Here is a 21,848-nt window from a genome sequence, read left to right as displayed (position 1 = left end):
GTGTCTGTGTATTCTTTCAGTAAAAAGAAAAAAGAAGAAAAAACAATAAGATGAAGCTTATCGAACAAAACCTTGTTTCCTTTATGAGGTCACACATCACCTCACCTTGATAAAGGTTTATGTTAGACAGCAGAAGAGCGTAATTACAAACAACATGTGGGGTTCAGTGTCCAGACTGAATTAACTGTAATGTAATTAGCCGTAAATTAAGTGTCAGTTAGATCATGGAGCTTTACTGTGGCGTTAACACATTCACACTCAGATCAACACATCCAGAAATAACTGAGCATGGTGGCAGAAACACACAGGTACACATCAAACACCTCTGCCATCACCTGCAATTTGCAGGTGATGGCAGAAATTACTGAATATCTTATTATGAACTACAGCTGCAGTTAAAAAGCACAGATTTATAAGCTTCCCAACCTGACAGTGGAAGCGCATACCGGTGATCAGAGAGAGCTTTCACTATGACCAGCAAGGGTGCGAACGCTCATTTTGGTGCTAAAACCAGAGTCAAAATTCTTGCATTATTTCACAAAAACAATACTAACAGTGAGAAGACCTCTTCACAAACAACTTTACTCTAATCACGTCAAGAAAGGAATGGAAAAATAACATGATCCGAGGGAAGACACAATATGGTTTATACGGAGATGATTCACATGTCATCACTTAGTTGATAGGCAGCACAATGGCACCCCCTCCAGTGTGACACTGACATGGAGTCATAAATATTAGGGTTTAGTTAATAATTGGTAACACTTCCACAACAAGACTATATTGACTTCAGTGTGGCTAAATGCCAAAGTAAATGCATTCTTGTGCAACAGCTGATGTCGACAGAGAAGCCAAAGACGAGCAGAAAACCTTTAGGATACGGAGCATACAGAATGATAAATGTAAGGATTTCAACATGGATTTCTTTGGAGATAGCAAGGAGACTGCATATAAAGGGAAAAACAAGCAACAACTTACACTTCAATAAATCATAAATTAACAAAGCACCAAATATGAAATCTGGAGCCACTGCACAAAGATTTGAATGTCTTCTTCTCTAGACAGTTGCCAGACCAGTTAACTATGGCAGCTGCTTGTCCTCACCTATGTGACACTGAACCACATCTACTGCTTATTGGGACTGACCTTTATGTCTGTTCTGGAGGTAAACAGCTCAAATGCAAATGAATAAAACTTTTTCAATGAATTCAACGGGGATTTTATATGATGAGATCAAGAACATACAGAGTAAATTATTTCTTGATAAACGTATGCATTAAAACTTTAAATTTACAGGTTAAATAAAGAAGGCTTTTTATTCCCATTTCCATCTCTTTGGACCACTCTCTCCCTGCTCAGTGACTCTGGATTAGGCTGTATAATACTCTATTGTTCTACTGGATTCGTGTTTCAGTCGGACATTTTGACTTGTGCTCCGTATGCAGAGCGACGTCATCTTTGTCCTGAAATCAACTCATGCCATTGTTCCAGCACGCGTCTCAGTAAAACTCCTCCTGGCCTTGTTGTTGTAAATATTTCAAACACCACTCCATAATAGATAAAGAAGGTTCCTCCAGAGACGCAGCATAGGCTGATGAGATGAGTGAGATTACAGTTATTGGAGCAAAAAAACCTGCAGGTTTACTCTCACAACAAGCAGTAGGGGTGTAATGAAAGCTACAAAAAGAGGTTGGTGCTCAGTATGACCTTCTGACCTGAAGGAAAGTAGCTACACTGGCTTCTTAGCTTGCAGCTGACAGGGCAGAGGTGAACTTGTTTTCCTGTCTGTACCTACAAGGTTCAATAATCGTGGCTGTTAAAGCTGAAATATAAATCTAGGCAGGATTAAATCACACAATTGGGTATTTAAAAACAAGGAAACCTGATCTAACTAAACTGGGATGCAGATTTGGGGATCTACCGTAATCATACCAGGAATCCAGATCAAGTGACGTCTCTGGTCATTTTCAGTGAGATGGAGATTAGGATAGTTTTGATGTCCAAAATCAGGATAATCCTGGTCTAAATTGGACGATGGATGCAGCATGGATCCGGGTGGTTTCAAAGAAGAGGAGGATTAATGAAAAATGCACAGAAAGGTTCCAGTAAATAAAATAAATTACAGACACACAAACAGCAAAGGTGTGACATCTGTTTGTGCAATTAAAACAAAATCCCCTCAGTTGGACTCTGAAATGCTGCCGTTTCCACTGGATTCGATTCTTCAAAGTGTGCATAAAAATCAGGTGATGGGAGCCAAACCGCAGCTTTACAAGCAGCTCAGAATGTTTAGCTTCATTTCATCTTCAATCACTCTCAAAAATTCTGACGATTTCATGGTAGAAAGCAGAAATCAAACCGCAGTCATGTGACTGCCCAGATGTAAAAACATTATCGAGAGTTGAAATCATTTATGTCTGAGGGGCAATTTCATGAAAATGAAATGATTTGGGGTGAAATGAATTACTCCAGTAATCTACACTTAAGGAAATTACGCATAATAAAATTATCAAACTGTTATAAGTCCGTTTCTTTACAGACTACAACACTGGAGAAGATCGCAGTTTTCAGAGAGGAGAAGCGAATGTGTGTGGGGACATTCGTTTAAAATGGGAGTCTAATCTTCAAAGCAGAGATGAGAAGCTCAAGTGCCCAGGGATTCCCTATCACTGCCTGTGACCTTTGCAGCGCACATCAGAGCGGCAAAGGACGAGTGTAGCTTCACTTCCTGTGAGAGGACTGCAGCTGGTGTGCACGCCACTTTCTCATGGTCAGCGAGGCTGACATGCAACACATCTGTGTTTGAATGGTTCTAAAGGCATCTGTTTAGAAGACAAGTGTGACTTTTTTTAATCATCTTAAAAAAACCTGAAAGTGTAAAATATAGTATAGCACATTACACTTACCAGTGATAACTTAAAATTCCAAAAGCTTATTTACTGCATCTGTAAAAATCCTACAAGATACAAGCAAGTTTTATCCGAGTTATATATTAGAGTGGCTGCTGTCGACATTATTCGGTGTGGATTATTAACACAGTGATCGCACCCACCCACACTGACCTGACAGAGCAGCAAAACACTCAAATCATCAATCACTAATAAATTACTTTCACCCCGGTCGGCCCACATATGTGCAGCTACTACGGTACTCTTCTGTCAAAAGCCAGGAGTCAGTATGTATAGGACATACATTTCTCATGGCGTGACAGCTTTAAAATGGAAATATGGCCACAGGCCACAGATGCTGACGCTGCAGCATCGAGCTGGAAAAAAAAGAGAGATTAAACTTCCAAAGATCAGAGTCCACACAGCCCACACTCTGGATTCTAAGTCAATGTGCTTCAAGTGAAACCAATAGCTGTTGAAGGTGCACACAAAGGTCATCAACCAGCAGTGAGGTCACAGTCATTGCAATCACTTCTATTTATTCATTCAAATCAGCCCTGAACAATGAACACTGAGGTCTGCATGCAGGAAACTAGCCAGGACAAGCACTCACAATGTTTCTGTAAAATTAAAGTTCATTTTAGCTTTTAAAAGTATTTTACTACTCTACTTATCTGGTAAAAAATATGTTGAGTAAATGGACTATATTTCTATGGATACTTTCAAATGTTCCAATGGTGATTTTGGCTAAAAATGCCATTGTACATTTTGTTATGTACTTTTGTTGCTTTGATTCATACATGCAATCATTTCAAGTATTACTATTAGGTGGCAGGAATTACACAAAAGTGAGTAACAACAATGGTAATACTGTAAAATTACACACAGCACAGGCCAAAAACCATGCAAGCACGCACAACTTCAACCCACGCACACTGTAACACAAACACAGCATTATGTGCACAAGGTCATGAGAACCAGTTTCAGCCAGTTAGCGCTCAGAATTTACACACAACAAACAAAGTAAACGAGTGCCAGTTGGCTGACTGGGTCTGCGTGAGTTTGCTGGAAGAGCAGCTACCCAAGGTATGGAGCAGTCCTTACCATCTACATGTGCACTTTTATTGTGACTCAAATGTGAGCGGAAGCTGAATTGCTTATTTATTTATTTATTTCTGAAGAGGTACCCATGAGCAAGGTACTGAAACCCCCTATGCTAACACTGCGATGAGCTGGCAACTTATTCAGGGGGGTATCCTGCCTTCACACTTCTGCAGCCGGAGTAGACTCCAGCACCTCCCCGTGACCCCAAAAGGAAAATAGTGGTCAAGGGGAAAAAAATTAATGAGAGACAGTGATAACCTACAAACCTGAACAAACCTGATCTCCTGAACATGAGCAGGAGGGACTTCAGGGAAAAAAGGTTACTGCAACATGTTTCTTGGCATAAGAGGAGGAACATTAGTGCTGTTTTTGTTTCTGTGTTACTGCTCTGTTCTCAGCTCACAGTTCCATGAGAGGGTGCCAGGGCTCCATCTTCAGCTGGGAATGACTTCACCAGGGATCCTCAGACTGAACCAGGCCTCTAGCGGCCTGCAGGTTAACCTGCGATGAGGCTTTCTGGACAGCAGGAGTCCAGTAGCAGTTAATGGCTCATGCGACATATTTAGAGTTTAGGAAACCGTCTAACAATTTAAAGTTACGCTAATCACAGAAATAAAACAGGTTAGTTTTCTTCTTCTGTGACTCTGGGCTTCAGCAGAACACTAGAACCTATATCTAGCTGGAATAGGCTAAGGGATAAAGCAGTCAAAAAGTGTAATTAAACAGAAAATGATTATTTAAAGGATAATTAAAGGGATATTTGTTCCTTATTTTAAACACATCAGGATACAGTCGTTATCCCTTAACTCATCAATATTACAGTCACTGTGCTACCATCCAATTTTACAAGTCTGTGTAACAAGATCATATTTTAAGGTAGTTTTAGGTGCTACAGAAACTTTTCTGGGGTCACTGATCATGTGTCATAAACATCAAACAACCTCAGTTCCACCTCTATATAGGATGGAAAAAAATCTTTCTGGATTGATTTTAAACTCTGAATTTTCAGATTTCACTCATATTTTCAAGCCAGATTTGATTCAAGTGTGACCAATCAAATCTGGCTGAAAAGATGAAGCAAATAATAATGACTGGTGTGAGTTTTTCTCAGGGGGCTTCTAGGTGATGAAGTCATAGAGTGGCTGTGAAAGGATGTAAAAGAGTGATAGAGTGCAGCGCTGAAGGCTGCAGCTACCTGACTCATCACCCAACTTACTTCACCCTGATAAATTATGCTGCTGCTATTTATGAGTTTCCTCTGACTGCACCTGCACTTATGCATATACATCTGTGTGTGTGTGTGTGTGTGTGTGCACGTGTGTGTTGGGCCTTTGGGCAGATACGCGTTGGTGAAGGAGAGACAAAATGTATTCCATTCACATATTCATTTATTCGATTTTTTACCAAGGTTCCTGATATCTATTTTTTTTAATTAAGCTTTTAAATTACCCGCAATGAACCTCATTATCATGCACAGATAACCTTCCTCCCAAAACCATGTTACAACAACAGCTGAACACATAAAGAAAGGACTCGATGTATTTACAATCATCCTTTGGGTGCTTGAGTTAATTACTCTTCTAACAGTCACTCTCAGCTGTCATTCACTCTTCCTTCATGGTCATTTATGTGGAACAGCGAATGTTTGAAAGGGAATTTCTTCTATCGATATGTTATGTGTCTATGTCTTAATGTTGTTGTTGTCGTCATTGATTATCAATGATGATGATAGCTGCTTTCAGTGGTAAATTTACCTTTTGCTGCAGTTCAGCCTGGACCTCTGATATGAAAATTCAGTTTTCCACAGCACAGACGCTCACGGTGTGCATTTCAGCAGTCACAAGTCACCCAAACTATTTCGGCCTACTTTTGCCTTGTCACACAGAGCTGTGTGTGTGTGTGCATGTGGTTGTCTGCACTTGTACTGTAATCTTGTGAGAACAGAGAATCACATTATTCTAGCTGGCACCGATTGTAATCTGGAGGGTGGTTGTGGTAGCTGCACTGTGTGCAGAACACAGGAGCTGTTGTCCTCCAACATTTGTAACTACAACTTTCTCCTTCCACAAAGCTACAACAAAACAAAGCTTCACACTCCCACTGTGGCTCACTCTTGTTTGGTACAACAGAGTTACACACATAACACTGGTTATTGGACAGAAAAACACGGTACAAAGAAAAGAAAGAATGTAACTTGTTTGAGACCAAACCTTTGCTTCAGAATTCCTGGCCTAGTTTTGGGAAAATCTCTTAAAACCAAAAAGCCTCAAACTGGGCAGAACATGCAGATATTGCACGATATTTACAACAAGAATGTGAGAAAGGAATTTGTTTCACAGGTCAGTTAGTAATTTAATGATAGGGAGAAGTTCTATAAATCTAAACAGTCAAATTATTTTCTACTGGATAATAAAAAAAAAACACTGCAGTGTTTTGGGAACGTTGACAACTTCAGTATTTCTGTCCTTCCTCATTGAAGTGAGAAGCTTGATAAAATTCAGGTAATACCTGCACACATAATCCAACACACACAGCAGCACAAAAACCAGCGTGTCCATTGTTTTGCTTGTGACCCCAGCAGCTTCCTCTCTGCTCTGCTCTCCTCATATAGCGACCTCTCTCTACCACACACACAGAGTTCATCAACACTCTAATTTGGACTTACTGTTATTTCTCAGTGTAGAGACAATTGTATTTCTCTGATTAGCATCACAGTCACAACAGGACAACACTCAGCAACATCTTGTCTGTGTGTGAGGGCTGTGAGGTTATGATGGCTGATCACAGGTCAGTGTATCTATAAAAAGATCAACCATCACATTTTGAGTTCTTGCCTAGATGTCTGGTGTTTTCTTTCCTGATGCTGTCAAATCAAACATTCAGTTTTCAACCTTACATAATTATGTTTCCCTCACAGATTAAACAAAAGTATGGGCGTTCTGTTTTTCCACAGCTGCAGGGTGTCTGATACATCAACAGCATGAGTGTTGTTGTGGTTCTGTGCCGTTTCTCACCAGACCGGTTTGACACGATTCGTTCACCTTAGTCAGAGACCACAGCTGAAACTCCTCCTGGGGAGAGTAAACACTTCAGCTGCAAACAGGTTCTCATTCCATTATTTCACGGGATCTTTGTAGGAATTAGTCCATATTTAATATAAAAACACCATCCTACTTTCAGTTTAAAAGTGATTCCTTTCATATTCTGTTAAGACTATATATATATACATACCCTCACCCCGACTTCATCAATAACCTGAAAAACATTGTGACATTTTTGTGTGTACCGGTACTGCTGCATCAAGCTTATTTTCACAGGTAAATTTTCAATTGCGAAACACAACTCAACCACACTTTCTTTCCATGTGACACACAGCAGATAACACAAGTGCGTTTGAGGTGCCGAGTGACACATCAGCTGAGGGGAGTGAGTGACTCAGCATAAGTCATATTTTACAGACAGGTATTCCCATTCTGCCTTCGGCTGCTCTGAAGAGATTCTGCCGACGGTGACAGCTGCGTCACAAAGATCAGCCCTGAAGTTACAAACCTTTCACCAGACCACAGTGGTGGTTGGGTGATGGTGCAGGATGTTTTGGTCTAAATGGTGGCTGTGTCCTGAGGGAGTGGCAGAGGGGGGTAGATTAAGAGTCTTTAGTTACAGGAAGTGGCCTGTAAACCATCACTCCCTGTTCCTGTTATTCCACAGATAACGTCTTTTGAGTGATGATCACTCACAGGAAACAATCTCTGGAGCAACACAAACACAGTACGACCAGTACGTACAAACACAGTATGACCAGTACGTGCAAACAAGGCCACATACTGTGTTAACCAAAATTCCTACACACACCAATGCTGTTGCCATAGTAATTGCTGAAAGAGAGAAAGTAGAGAGCATTCACTATAAGAGTAATTCCTTAATTCTGAGAATAGATCCAGTTGTTCACTAGAGGTCATCTAGTGTCTAGTGTCTCAGATAAATAGATTAGTACTTCAACCAACACAGATAAACACACGGCTGATAGATGTACATCAAGTATACAAGAGCAGATTCTGAGGCCGACACACCCAGGCAGATAACTGATCAGAAGCTGCTGACATTTTCTCCTGCTCCAACATCTAAAATCTTCTAATTTAGGCAGCAGCGCAGTGGAAAACAGGATATAACCTGTCACAGCACTGGAAATGAATCCAAAAACACTGATGTTGTTCAAGATGACGAAGGTTAAATCAAACATGTTGACTCTTCTGGGAAACAAAATGGATTCTCGTTCAACAGTTGTTAAAATAGTTATGTGCTGTCCGACTGTGCCACACCCATGGCACTATTCAAAATCAAACTGAGGCGCATCAACAACGGTGGCTCGTAAAAAAGGGTGTTTCGGCATAAATCCACACTGCCAGGGCATTCCTGGCACGCTGCTACCGTGATTAAAATAACCTGCAGCTCGTCCACCATGTTTTACCATTGTCAGTGCTGAGTTTCAAACCAAAAATCCTACTTTTTTAAAAATATGGCAACTATGACAACAGGGTTTCAAACAGGACTTACTGGCACTTCTCAAAATAGACTCCTGCTTTGACATCCCCCCCTTCCCCACTCACTCGCTGTTACTACCGAACTTCGACAGCCCCACCCCCCATTAAATCCCCATCAGGTTTTACAGAAGAGCGAGTCGCAGCAGTGGTGATAGCACGCTCATTCAGAGCACAAGATGGCTCACACGGGATATTTTAAGTATGTCAAATGATCTGAGGGGGTGAGGGTGGGGGTTGGAATGCCGAAGAAAGAAAGCAATAATGGGTCAACACTTCAAAGCGTACGTGCATGTATGCACGCATTGTGATGACTAGCAGAGGTGAGGGCTGCTAAGTGGCATGTCACCCTATTGCATGAGATAAGCACATCTGTGGGGGGAGGCAGACCAGCTTTATCAGGTGCGGACATGCCAGCCCATACTGTCTCACAGGTACTGGAGGACATTGATTTTACATCACATTAAAATTTCATCTTTTGGAATCAAGAGGCTGCTGTAAAGACTCATTCTGGGGAGGAGAACAACCGTATCACACAATCAAATTGATGAACAAGAAAATGCCGTAATGATGAAAAGAGGACATTTATCATCAAGGTGGATATAAATAACACATCATAACACATTCTAAGCAAATGCAACCAGCTGTTACTGAGCTGAATCCACATTGACAGAAATGTGATATATAGTAAAGAGATGAGTGTTAGATATCCTTTCACCTCACAAGATGTCATTACTGTTGCATGGGGATAATAAATTTGCCATTAAAAAGCTCATATTTGTATGTAGTTCAAGTCCATTGCACACAAAGGCCCACAACTTCTAAACACAGATACTCATGCAGGGAGGAGAAAAGAGAAATCAGGTAAATGCTTCCTCTCAATGCACATTCAAAATACATCACCAGGAAAAAGTCTAAATCTCTTCCTGAATCAGTAATCCCCATCATGTTAATCAGCTTATATAAAAAGGAAAATCTTCAGCTCAGAAGTTCTGATAAAAATCTTTTTGGATTAGTATAAATATTTGCATTACTTTTAAAGTTACACAACAAATTCGAACAAAACACTTGTTTCATCCAGAGTTGGATTAGATTCCACTGTAATTACAGCTCCCTGGTATGTTCTGCTTAGTTAAAAAAAAGTTTCAGATTTGTATTTAACTTTTATAAAGACATTTTACTGAATGACAAATGTGACCAATTGCCACATGTAATGGTATCTAAAAAGCTATAATTAAACTGATCATATTTATCAGGTTTTGATGGGCAGTAGAGACCTGAATATACAGCTAATTAAAAAAAAATCTCATGCACATTACAGCTGTGTTGTGCACGATGGTGACACTGCCTTACAGGAAATCACTGAATCATTCATGAAACTGAAGGCAACACATTATTTAACAAAAGAGTCAGGAAAAAAGGAATTGTGGGTTAGCTAATTTAATTTCATGGATATTTTATGGTGTTCTGGTTAAAATATTAAATGCAGAATATGGAAAGGAGCCTGTTGACTTGAAGACATGAAGTGTTGCTGAAAGCTACAAGTTAAAACACTTAAATGGCAGAAGAGAAGAAGAAAACTGTGATTCTGCAACCAGAAACACCCAATTTATTTATTTATTTATTTTATAATCGGTCCAAATGTAAGCAGCCTAATTATAGACATTGTTGTTGCACAACATTGTAAAGTGGAGAAAGGAATGAGGTTTGTGCATGCACGCACATGTGTGTGTGTGTATTTTAATGCCTGAATCTGGTCCACAGCCCCAAGCGCATCCATTATCACTTGAGGGATTACTGTTAAAACACACTCAAATTGCAATAAGCACACACTGTGAAGCTATGAACTAGCGTACACACACATCTGTTTCTTAAAATATGGAGGGACTCAGCAGATTTTCCAGAATTGTTCAATCATATTAAAGAAAGCTGAAGATATAAAAGACAAATACTGTGGACAGCAGCTAAAATGTACCGATAAACCTCTTTTTGTTCCCAACAATTCATGCCAAACAAAACTGTCCACAGGTGACTATTGTGGTGTGTTTGGGAGATTCATAGTGTGTATACACTACAATGTTCCTTATTATTTTTTGGTCACATTTTAGCAGTAATTATGAAAATGAGGCCAAAGTCAGCTATGAATAAGAGACTGAAAAGAATGTTGAGATATTTAACACTCACATCAACGGCTGGAGAAAGGATTGTGAATATTGTTTTCTATGTGCAACATTAATAGTATATTTTAAAAATCCCCTGCTATTTCAGGGACAATAGCTCTTGAGAGAAGTGGGATTATTGAGTTGCAAGAGTTGTGAAATTTGAAATAGATGGAAAAGGCTGAAGTGTGTCAGTGTTGCATAGTAGTTTGTGGATGTAGCGCTGGTGTCTGACTGTGCCAGCCATTAATATGGGATGTGTGCCAGCAAATGAATGCTTTCCTTGTTCAGTCAGCAGCTGTGTTAGCGTGAATGCATCACTCAGGCTGCTGTTAGAAAGCAAAATGAGTTTGATGAAGAGACACAACTGAATCACGGGACTATTTATGGAAATCTGACGACTCGCAGGATAATTTGGGGCCATTGATTTTTTTTTTTTTTTTAAGAAGGTGATGTTGGCCCAGGAGAGGAGACCAGTCAGCTGGGATGTGTTCTGTGGTGCGTTCAAGTGCTTCACTACAGCCCCATCAACGGCAATGGCCAACTTTTGTACGCCTTTGGTAACATTCCAAAATACACAGAAAACTGGCAAAGATATATTACTCACATCACAACACCTTGGCAATCTTCAAAAAGCATGAGAGCGTGCACATTCAACAGTCTCATTCATTACGTCAAAGAGTCTGCACCAGAACAAGGAAAATCAAGAAACTTTCAAATGAATACTCTGCGATAAACATTTTTCTATGCTAAAATATTATCCTAAACCTTAGGAGTGATTTTTACACAAAACTGCTTTTTTGGCAACAATAAAAGTTATTTTAGAATTAAGATTTTAACGCACTGTCTGCTGATGCACTTCACCAGGAAGGACATGTAAGCCTATTCTAATGATGAAAAGAGGACAGAATTTAAGACTCAGAGAGGTTATGGAGGCTGAAGAAGACTTTGAGAGGGTGATTAGTGAGATGGCAGAGATTTTAGTACCACACACTCCCACAGCTACACATTTCAAACTACACACACACGGCCCCGGACTCATAGAAGTCATCATAGTGGATGAATATTTATCCATCCAGACCACAGAGAACCCAGAGGATGTAAACACACACACATACATGCATACACACACACACACACACAATTATATATCTACAATCTCTAAAGGCAGGAGCATAACGTAAACATAGTCATCTCTGTGAAAGTGAAAAAGGGTTTATGGATGATAATCCATCTCATGAAACCATTCAGGATATAATTTTTGATTCCTTAATCCAATTTATATAATAGACCTGATAATAATCATCATTATGATGCTTTAGGCTTCACATGTGGCTGTTGATAGGTGAGAACGCCTCCAACAATGGCCTGTCTCTTCATCCTCTCTCTCTCATTTCTGTCGTTTGTTGATTACTTGCAGGGACCTTTTAATCTTCGAGGAAAAATTCCCATCAAGGAAGTCAATCCGCACTGGATTACAATCTCAACCTCGGCTCTCAAGACTGGAATTGGGGCCAACTGGCGTCACTTGTCGCTTCGCTCGCGTTCCGAACCTCCAGAAACACCAACCGGTGCGTAAATATTGGCCCAACTTTGAACCAAAGCGCGTTTCTTATTGGCCCCCTCAGCCACAACAGGTGTAACGGCCCTCCGGTGATTGGCCGGCCGACCTGCACTTCACCGCCGGGGAGCGCAGCTCTGAAATTACGTCTACTTTTATCAACAACGAAACCACCGGACAAATATGTTCCCGTCAAGGCCAACCAACGTAACAACTCCGTTACTTTCCAACACAATTAGACAGAGTGACTCACGCCGACAATGTCGCCTTTGCTCGGGTACGACACCATTCTTCCGCCGCCTTTCACGGGCATCCTGCTCCGGCTCCCGACGCTCTGAGCTGCCGCTGTCTTCTGTCACGGTTGGACCCAGAAGCGTCGTGGTTTACGCGTCTTCGTGCGCTGCGGCTACTCTGGGAAATGGAACATGTCTGAGAAGACAGGCCGGCTCCGCCCTCGTCACAGGCAGCCTGGCGTTCCTCCGGAGGGGGCAGCCCACCGGAGCGCTCAGCCAGGAAGAGGGAGGTCCGTCGGCTGCGCAGCAGCAGCAAACACTTCCGAAAAATCACCTTTCTTTCGTACGTTTTTCCGCATATGAGTAAAATCCACACTCTTCCAGATGTGGACAGCTGTGGGAACGTTTCACTTTCCTAAATGAGCAGGCTTCAAGCTCGTGCCCGTCATTGCGCACACATTACCCAGGAGGAGGAAATTGCGTCGTTTCTATTTTTGTTGACATAATACCTCGGGAAAATTATTTTCGATGAACGAGGAAAGAGCGCAGTCATCACCGTGCACACATAATTATTTTATCCTAACTTTTTAAAAATGTGTTGATTAATGAAGCTACGTTGAATCACTTTGTTGAACCACTGAGGAGCTGAGCTGTCTCCAGGTTGTAGGTCCAGAACTTTCAGGCAGAGGTTTGTTTGTTTACCGACGCACTAAAACTTTATTCCGGCTCTTTGGAGTGGCGCAGTGTGGGGGCCACAGGACTCCCATCAATTGGTGCCTTACATTGGTGGTTAATAGAGGGACATCAAGTAAAGGTTGTAAAGAAAAGAACTTAAGTAAAAGTGATGAAAACACACTTAAGAGTTACTCCAGTTTCAGAACTTGTTCTGCCAAGATTTTGTTTATTTTGTTTGACTTTGTTCACTTGTATTTCTTATAAGAACACTATTTTCAGTAAAAAATGTTATTGCTTTGTTGGAATTTTCTGTTTTTTCTGTTCTGTCACTGTTTTGAGATGTGACTGGAACTGAGTTCAGTGTTTTAATGGTTCCTCCTTCATTCTGCTCTACAGCCTTTGTTCCACATCAGCTCATCACTTCTGCTCCATTAAATGTACCATTAAATGTAGGTTGTGGTCAAAATATTCAGAGTTGTCAGAGCTGCTTTATCACAAGCTAAAGCTACTGTAGGTTTTTTGCCTCTTTCTCGCTTTACATTAGAATAAAACCGCCGTGATCTGTAAAAAAGACATGACTGTGCGGCCGAAGCCCCTGAATCACCAATTGTCTCCATGTTCTGAAAACAGTGGTGTCTTTCACAGACCTCGCTTGACGCACATATCCCAGCCTTATTCACCAAAGTCTATATTGTTCACGATCTTCGTCACTATTGTAATCATCAGTTTACTCTCTTTTCTCATTATAATCACACCATTATGTCACAGCACACTCCCTTTTCATAATACTCCCCATTATTTTCCCAAAGGCCTTTCTGGGACGAGGCTGCTGATGCCGTTTTTGTTTGGATTTCAACAGATTTGTTCCCCATTCAGAATAATTTAAAAAGTATATAACTATTTTATACAGTAGCCTACAGATTTATATGTCTTTTACTCATATTTTATACTGAGTGCTTATGCCATAATTTCAAAATATATAGTTTATAGTGTTAATATGTGTTAGCAATTTACTGTATGTTTATTATTTTATTTAAAGTATTAAAACCTCTACATCCAACAGCCCAAATAATCTATTGATAATATTTCAGAAACTTACAATATATTCTGTGTGGCACATTAGCTTATTTGAATAATTTAATCATCTTTAAGGACATAAATAAATTCTTCTGTATGCGGTGGTGAGTTCTCTTGCAGACAAACAGCGACTCCTTCAGGTCACTGAAGTTAACACACAACAGCTGGAGACGGTTGGGAAGGTTTCCAGTTAACCAGATATTCAGTAATGATAATAACGGATAACTATAAATAAAGGTTTGGTTGAGCCATGTTCCCATCTAACAGAGAGAAGAAGATTTGTTCCTGTCATTCAACAAATAGCGATGAGTCAAAATGAGTGAAGCCCCATGAGAACATGACAGCGTTTATCTGAGGTGTCTTTTTTATTCTACACAAATATAATAAGGCATCTTTTTAAATGCTAACTAAAGGCAGGGAATGTTTAGACAGGTAACAAATACAATAAATCAGTGTAAAATGTGTTCATGTCAAAATTAAAATGTCCTTTTTAGGGTCAAAAATAAAGATATAGATATTAATAAATAAATAAATGCTAAAATTTGTTTTTCACCGAATGTTCTTTGATGAAGATGTAAGACAGAGATGATCAACGCCTTTACGTCTACATCAGGAGCACCTTTTCAGGAACAGTTTGACGTTTTCTCTCCCTTATTATCGTTTTTTCTCGCTTTTTTGGGTCTTCAGCATCCACAACAAAAGTTAAATTCCAGCAGGACAGTCTTCTGGATACACAGAGCATCCTTCGACAAGTGAGGGGCCCCAAATCTTTACAGATACAAACCGCTTTACCTTTATGCCCTCTACTGGTGGAGAGAGTAACTGGCTCCTTCATCAAAAGAATCTGGGTATTATTGGGGAAAAAATGTTAAATGTGGAAAATTAAAAACGTTTTGGTAAATTCATTTTTGAATTTTGGAGAAAAGAGCACGTGACAAAAAGGTGAAGGTGCTGATTTCCATGTTGGTTTCTATGTTGGTGGGACCTTCGCTGCATGAAATGTGGCCTCTGACTCATCATTATTTGATCTGGCCTCAAATATCATCGTCCATACAAATCAGAGGGGCAGTTCAGCTGCTGAGAATAAACACTGCACACACACATGGTAATGGTGTGAGGGAAAGCCAAGAATAGACAGAAGGTCAACAAGGTGCTGCTGTTTCGCGTTTAAAAACGACGTGTTCTGTTAAAGGTCACCACAGTCAACTCGTCACAGATAATTGCAAATAATTACACTGGAGGGATGGCAGCCATTTTCTCTTCTAACATAGTAAAGCAGGGCTGCAAGTGGTCACAGCTAGATAAATACATCAGGACGGGGGAAAAAAGCTTCTCAGTGTTCGACTCAAAACAAAAGATGCTCAAAACTGTTCGTCAGTGGAGGAGAAGGCTGCATAAAAGTGCTCCGATGGTTTAAAAGCAGGCTGAATTTATGTGGTCACAATAAAACATCCCATAAAGTGCCCTCTGGGGTCCCCTATGCTCCACTCAGCACCTCTAATGTATTTAGCTATGCCTGTTGGGGTCAAACCTCAGCTATTTTAGTTGTCTTCAGACTCTTAATTGTTGATGTTGTGACAGAAACAGACACTCATCGACATAAAAATCATACAATTAATAAAGAAATAAAAACAAGATTAAATACTAATTAATACTATTATTAGGTGAGGAAGAAGTATCCAATGAATATATTAATTTAAAGTTCATCAACTGACAAATCATGGAATAATTAGTGTTCAGGTGCAGTGTATCCATGGTATTGATTAACAGCAGTGTGTGTGGGTGAAATACCTGGAGATGACGGGGAGCCACACACACACACAGAGTGTGAGGCTGCCTGTAGTGCAGACAGTGTGTGTTTAGGCCATCCAAGTGCCTCAGCACACACACCTCTGAGCTGCACCTCTCCCTACAATGAAACACCAGGGTCAGCACTATCCTCATGTTACACACACACACACACCACACACACACACACACACACACATGCCACTCTATCAACACATGGGAAGCTCAATCACATGGGAAGCTCAATCAGTGTAAAGTGAGTTACATTTACAGATGAGACTTGAACCCTTTATTCTGTTTTTTTTACTGTGCTACAGGCACCTCAGCAGGGTCATCGGGGTCACACACCCGGGGTCACGCTCCCAAGGTCACTGAGGTGCCTGTAGTACAGTAAAAAAACAGAATAAAGGGGCCCCGGTCTGTGTGTGACCTTGGGCACGTGACCCCGGGTGTGTGACCCCATTGACCCCGCTGCACTGGTTGTTACACATATACACACTACAAAAATAAAATGCACGAATCTCTCTGTGACCTGTATCTCGTGAACTTCCGTTAATGAAATAAAACATTTACTGTTCGATGTCATGACAACCATGTCTCCGATCTTTTTTGATTATATATACCACTGTTGGTATGGTCATGTCCTGTTTATCATAAAATTTGCATCCTTTAAATCGTCCATATTTCCTTTATTTAAAGTAAGTCATGAATACATTTCATTTTGAGATCTTCTCCATTACCTAAGATTTTCCACTGTACAATAAATAGAAAGTAGCTAAACAATTATAATTACAGTACCATGATCATAAAACATTCTTTTCCCATGAGTATACTTTGCAGAACCCGCAACGTTCCAGCTGCGGCATCCGTAATTCCACTCATGATCAATATTCATGACAATTTAACCAGGCCCTGATGAGTAATGACAGATATGTAGTGCTAACGTTGTCATGTTATAGTCTGCAAAGTCATAAATTTAAATGTTTTTATTAATGACACCGAACCAGTGGATGTCATTATTTATGTTCTTTCCATCCATCATTCCATCCATCCATCCATCCATCCATCCATCCATCCATCCATCCATCCATCCATCCATCATCCATCCATCCATCCATCCATCATCCATCCATCCATCCATCCATCCATCCATCCATCCATCCATCCATCCATTGGAAGACAAAAGTCACATTAATACACAATAAACACATCTGCTGTGAAGATTAATGTGGCTCCACAGTTTAAGGTTAAAAATTAATCTTGGGTCCATGTAGCTTTTTGTGTTAAAATTCAGTGTCTGGATGAACTCTAAGTTGGAATATATAAGTTGTAGATGATTTTTCTGTAAAAGCCTCAGTATTTCATAGCACTAAAGGTCCTGTTTGTTAGTCCGGAAAGAAAAAAGCTCCTATCATCTATCATTTTATTGTGGCATCTCAGAAAGCAGAAAAGTGGACAATTTGTCCCAAAGAGAATAATAAAATTTTAGCCCTGTGAAACATTGTTGCACAACTTGTTATTGTATGTGATGAGACAGCCAGCTCAGCCATAAATAAAGAGAGTTAGCCATCACCAGCCTTCAGAGAGAGGGACAAAATAGAAGAATAACGGCAACTGTAGCATTCTTAGAGACCCTCAGTAGTCACGGGACAAAACACTGATGGATAGATGGATGGATGGATGGATGGATGGATGGATGGATGGATGGATGATGGATGGATGGATGGATGGATGGATGAAAAGTGTGATTATGTTACAATCAGTTTTATTTGAACGACAGACAGTTAAAAAAAGGGTCAATAAGTGAACTTCTAAGCCACTTCTGGGGGGCGGGGGCGGGGGGTGACACACATGTACACCTGGCACTGACCAAAAAGACTAAAAAACAAAAGCTTTAAAACTAAATCATTACTGTATGAAGATTTGATGTCCGGGGATGGAAAAGTCATCAGACTGAATGACTTCACACAATCTCAGTCTTTGGACGTTAAATCGTAAACCGTCTGTGCTAAAGATGTGCCGTTTTAGTATTGAAGCTGGATTGGTGTGACCTGCATCAATATTTATAGACCATAAAATGTCCTTTGAAGGACAACCAGCGTCACATGTGCACGATTAAAGGTCACACACTCCATGTATCATTGGCTGGATTATCTAGACATTCATGGTGTTTAAGGGACCACTGTTGTCCACCGGGAGGAGGGCGGGCACAGGTCTATCCAACATACAGAGGACACATTTACATTTTAGCTGATGCACTCAGCAGATATGTTTATTGGTGTTCAATCCTGGCATGTTGTCACATTTGCATGCATCAGATGTATAGATCTTATGACAATAAAGCTGTGAATCTGAATTCTGTCCATGTGTCTCGTCGTGTCCCTCAGACACAGCAGTCAGCACATATCCTGTCAGACTCGCTCTCTTCTTCCTCCAGAACTCATATCCATTCATGTTGCTTTGACATTTAGGTTTTGCAAGGATCTGCAGAAAAACTTTTAAAGATGTCAGGATCAAATGCTTTACAGGTTCCACCAGTGGCTGCAGCTGATGTCTTCACATGCTCACCAAGAACTGGAACAGTCATACATTGAAATGCATATTCAAATGCATGTAAATGCAAAATAATCAGAAAAATCACCTCTATGATTTAGTCTTGGATGTACTTATTTTATGTGCTATTTGTGTGGGGAAACAATGTTAAAGAAACAATTTTCAGACTTCAGAATGATGGCAACTCTCTAGATTTAAGAGAACAGATCTGTTGTCCTTTCAGGGAAACACCTTTGGCTGGAGGTGCAGAAGGTCTGAGAGAACCTTCAGGTAGTTGTTCTCAGGAAATAAAAGAGGATTAAGATCAGAAACATGAAACCCAGCAAAAATGGCTCTGCTACCAACATTAATGATACAGATCTGACCTTGTCATTATCCTGCTTATGGTTAAATAGTGCTGCTACTGAATTAGTAATTAAGAGACAGAGAGACTTCTACCTCTATCCTGCTCTACTGATGCCTGTCAAGGTCACCGTGCCACTATATGTGTGTGTGTGTAAGAGGATGGGGGGTGGGGGGGGTGGGGGGTGGTTGGGATACCTAACATGCTGAGGAAGCTGAACAGAGAGGTGGAGAAAGAGAGAAGAGGGAGCGTTGCCTGCTGCAGTGCAGAGAGGGCAACATCATGAATATTGAAACTTGACTTCACCTGCCTATCCTCCTCATCCTGTCTAGATCTGCTCCCTCATTGGCTCTTGCTGCTGCCCACATTATTTTTGGAAAGGTGTGAAAAATGTCTGTGTTATCACTGTGTCACACTTTGAACAGCGACCAAAAATAGTCGCTGCATCCTACCAGGGTACCAGAAATAACGACGGGGGCGAATAAAAGAACGGAAGTAAAAGTGAAAACACAAAATCCAAATGACAACAGCTGTTGACTTCAATCATGTGCAGACAGAGAGAATTTAGTCTCAAAATAGATAAAAGTGTAAATAAGGGCACATCTGCACTGTGTTTGCGTTATGTAAGCCTGTAGAGCTTGTGTGTGTGTGTGTGCGTGTGTGTCTGTGTGTGTATCCAGTATTAGTGTTAATGAGCAGAGGCCAGATGGATGAGGTGATGAGGTGTATTGTGCCACTCCCACTGTTATCCAGCACGTGCTCGCACGCACACTCACACACGCAGACACACACACACACACACACACACACACACACACACACTGTAAGCGTACAGGAAGGACAAAAGGAGAGGTGGTTGCTGAAAAGAGGTGGTTTTGTTTCTGTCTGTTGACACTTATGCATACGTGTGTTACCATATGTTCTTGTTTGATCCTTTGGGAGGGTTGGGAAGACAAGAGTCACAGCTCCTAGCCTGACTCCTCCATAATTCTAAATAACTATGTGATATTTCATGTAAAATATTGCTGCTATGAATGAGTAATTTCCTTGTTTATTGTTGTGAATGGAAGTCTTTCTTTGACAGCGGTCATCCAGGTTTTTGATTTCTAAGGTTTCTGTGCTACACTCATACAGCTGTAAGGAACGTTGCTGGCCACTGAAATCAGGAGATCTTTGCCTGAAATGCTGCTCCTCTGATTGCTTTTTGGATTTTTGCCTTTGGTCTCATCATCCACCGGCTGATGTTGCGACTTGCTGACTGTAACATCAGAGCCGATCGGCATCCCTTCAACTGGCACCAGTCACCACTGTGAGTGTGAACTGGAAAAGTGCAGAGCCTCATAAATATTTCACAGAGAAGGTAGATTTCCACGTTAATTGGGAAGCATGTCCCGGCAGAAGCACATCAGAGTAGCTTTAACATGTCGGCATCACCAACACACCATGAGACAGCCGATCGTCTCGACTGACTGGACTAACAACCACAGGCAGGCTCACCATATCTGAACGCTGAACCCAGGGGCAGCCCAAACAGGGATACAGTGGGCAAGAGAGAAAGTACAGTACGGTGATTGAAAGGACACTATTGTCAGTGTCCTTTCAAAGAGCCTTCACACTGAAAGGTGACAGCGTTAACCACCGTGTTGTTACATGGATGAGATCTTTTGGTTGTTTCTAACCCTACTTATGTACAAGTGTGTCATTTCTAACCATATGGTATGTAAAATCCAGGAAACTACTAAAATTTGAGGGTATAAGGTGCTACTTGCTGAATCAAGAAAACTGCACCAGTCAAATACAGGGTGAATGTGGCAAAGTCTCCAAGTTGCTGTTTACAGTGGTCAAGTAGCAAAAAATGTGCACGTGTCCGCGTTTTAATGTAAACTGTGTGTAATGAGAACATAAATAATTTTCATCTCATGATGTGTGTGTGTTTCTGGGAGTTTAGAGAGGTGCTACGCGATGAGTCAGCAGGGTTGTTTCAATAATGGCTTTTTTAATGAAATGGAAGTGAGCAGGGCCACTGCAAACAGGAAGAGAATTAGAAATAGAAATGTCTATAAGAGAGGATTTTTTTCTAAAACACAAATGCATCAATCACAAAGAGCTAATCTAAGCTGGCATCTTCACTGATCCATTCACACGTGCTCGACACTGATACTCGGAGCGAAAGCAGCAAATATGCCTTCAAACCGGACTGAAATGTAAATCCATTTATAAGGAGGTGGTCTGGACCACTTGGGTCCACACCAGCCGGGACTGTTCATATGGACAGTTCTCTAAAACAGCAGACTTTTCTTTCATTTTCCTTCATGTGTGAAAGAGTGAAAGGAAATGTCAACTGGTCAAATATCCGGTGAGGACAATGATCCTCTCCAGCAGATTACTGCTGGAATGGACCACCCTTCCATCCCCGTGTTCCAGTCATGTGCCTGTTAGATTAAACTCATGTCATTAACCTGAGGTGACTTTCCCAACAGCCACAGTTGCTGCCTTTCTTCGAGGCACAATCAGGATTATGATGCCAGGAAAGCCTCCAGGGTCGGCCTGATACCAGTGATCCCACTCTTAGCTGCTGCCCTTGAGCCAACAGGACTGACTGACTATCGTTGGAAGTGAACCTTCATCACCATCTCCACACTGACTGATTGCTGCTCTACTTCTCTGAGCAAACAGGCCTCTTCTGGTAGTGTTACCCTCTCCTTGACACCCTCATCACCACTGTTTGCAGTCATTAGCAGTATAAAATGTTAAAGCCATCAGACTCTTGTACTGAAACAGTGCTGATGAGTCAGATTTCCAGATGTTCTGGTCCCATATGGTTCCTCTCACGCTGATGTTTAGATAGCCATTCATTTAAATGACCTAATATATTGATAAATGTAATTACTAATAATTGGAAATGGATCTGTAGACCCATGTTGCAGGG

General features: G+C 40.9%; 1 protein-coding gene across 3 annotated transcripts in view; it reads right to left on the bottom strand.

The window, feature by feature from the left end:
- The window catches only part of LOC130526544 (tight junction protein ZO-2-like), a 39,701-nt gene extending 26,786 nt beyond the window's left edge, over positions 1 to 12,915 (bottom strand). Inside the window, exon 1 of one of the 3 annotated variants that reach the window (XM_057034302.1) lies at positions 12,504 to 12,915. In XM_057034302.1, coding sequence (XP_056890282.1) covers positions 12,504 to 12,563 — 60 coding nt within the window. In that variant the 5' untranslated portion in view covers positions 12,564 to 12,915. The remainder of the gene's footprint in view (positions 1 to 12,503) is intronic. The other 2 variants (XM_057034301.1, XM_057034303.1) reach the window with 2 other exon arrangements.
- Between the last annotated feature and the right edge of the window lie 8,933 nt (positions 12,916 to 21,848).

The sequence above is a fragment of the Takifugu flavidus genome, chromosome 5 (assembly GCF_003711565.1).
Source record: "Takifugu flavidus isolate HTHZ2018 chromosome 5, ASM371156v2, whole genome shotgun sequence".
In the NCBI taxonomy this organism is placed as follows: domain Eukaryota; kingdom Metazoa; phylum Chordata; class Actinopteri; order Tetraodontiformes; family Tetraodontidae; genus Takifugu; species Takifugu flavidus.
This window is presented reverse-complemented; position numbering and strand designations above follow the sequence as displayed.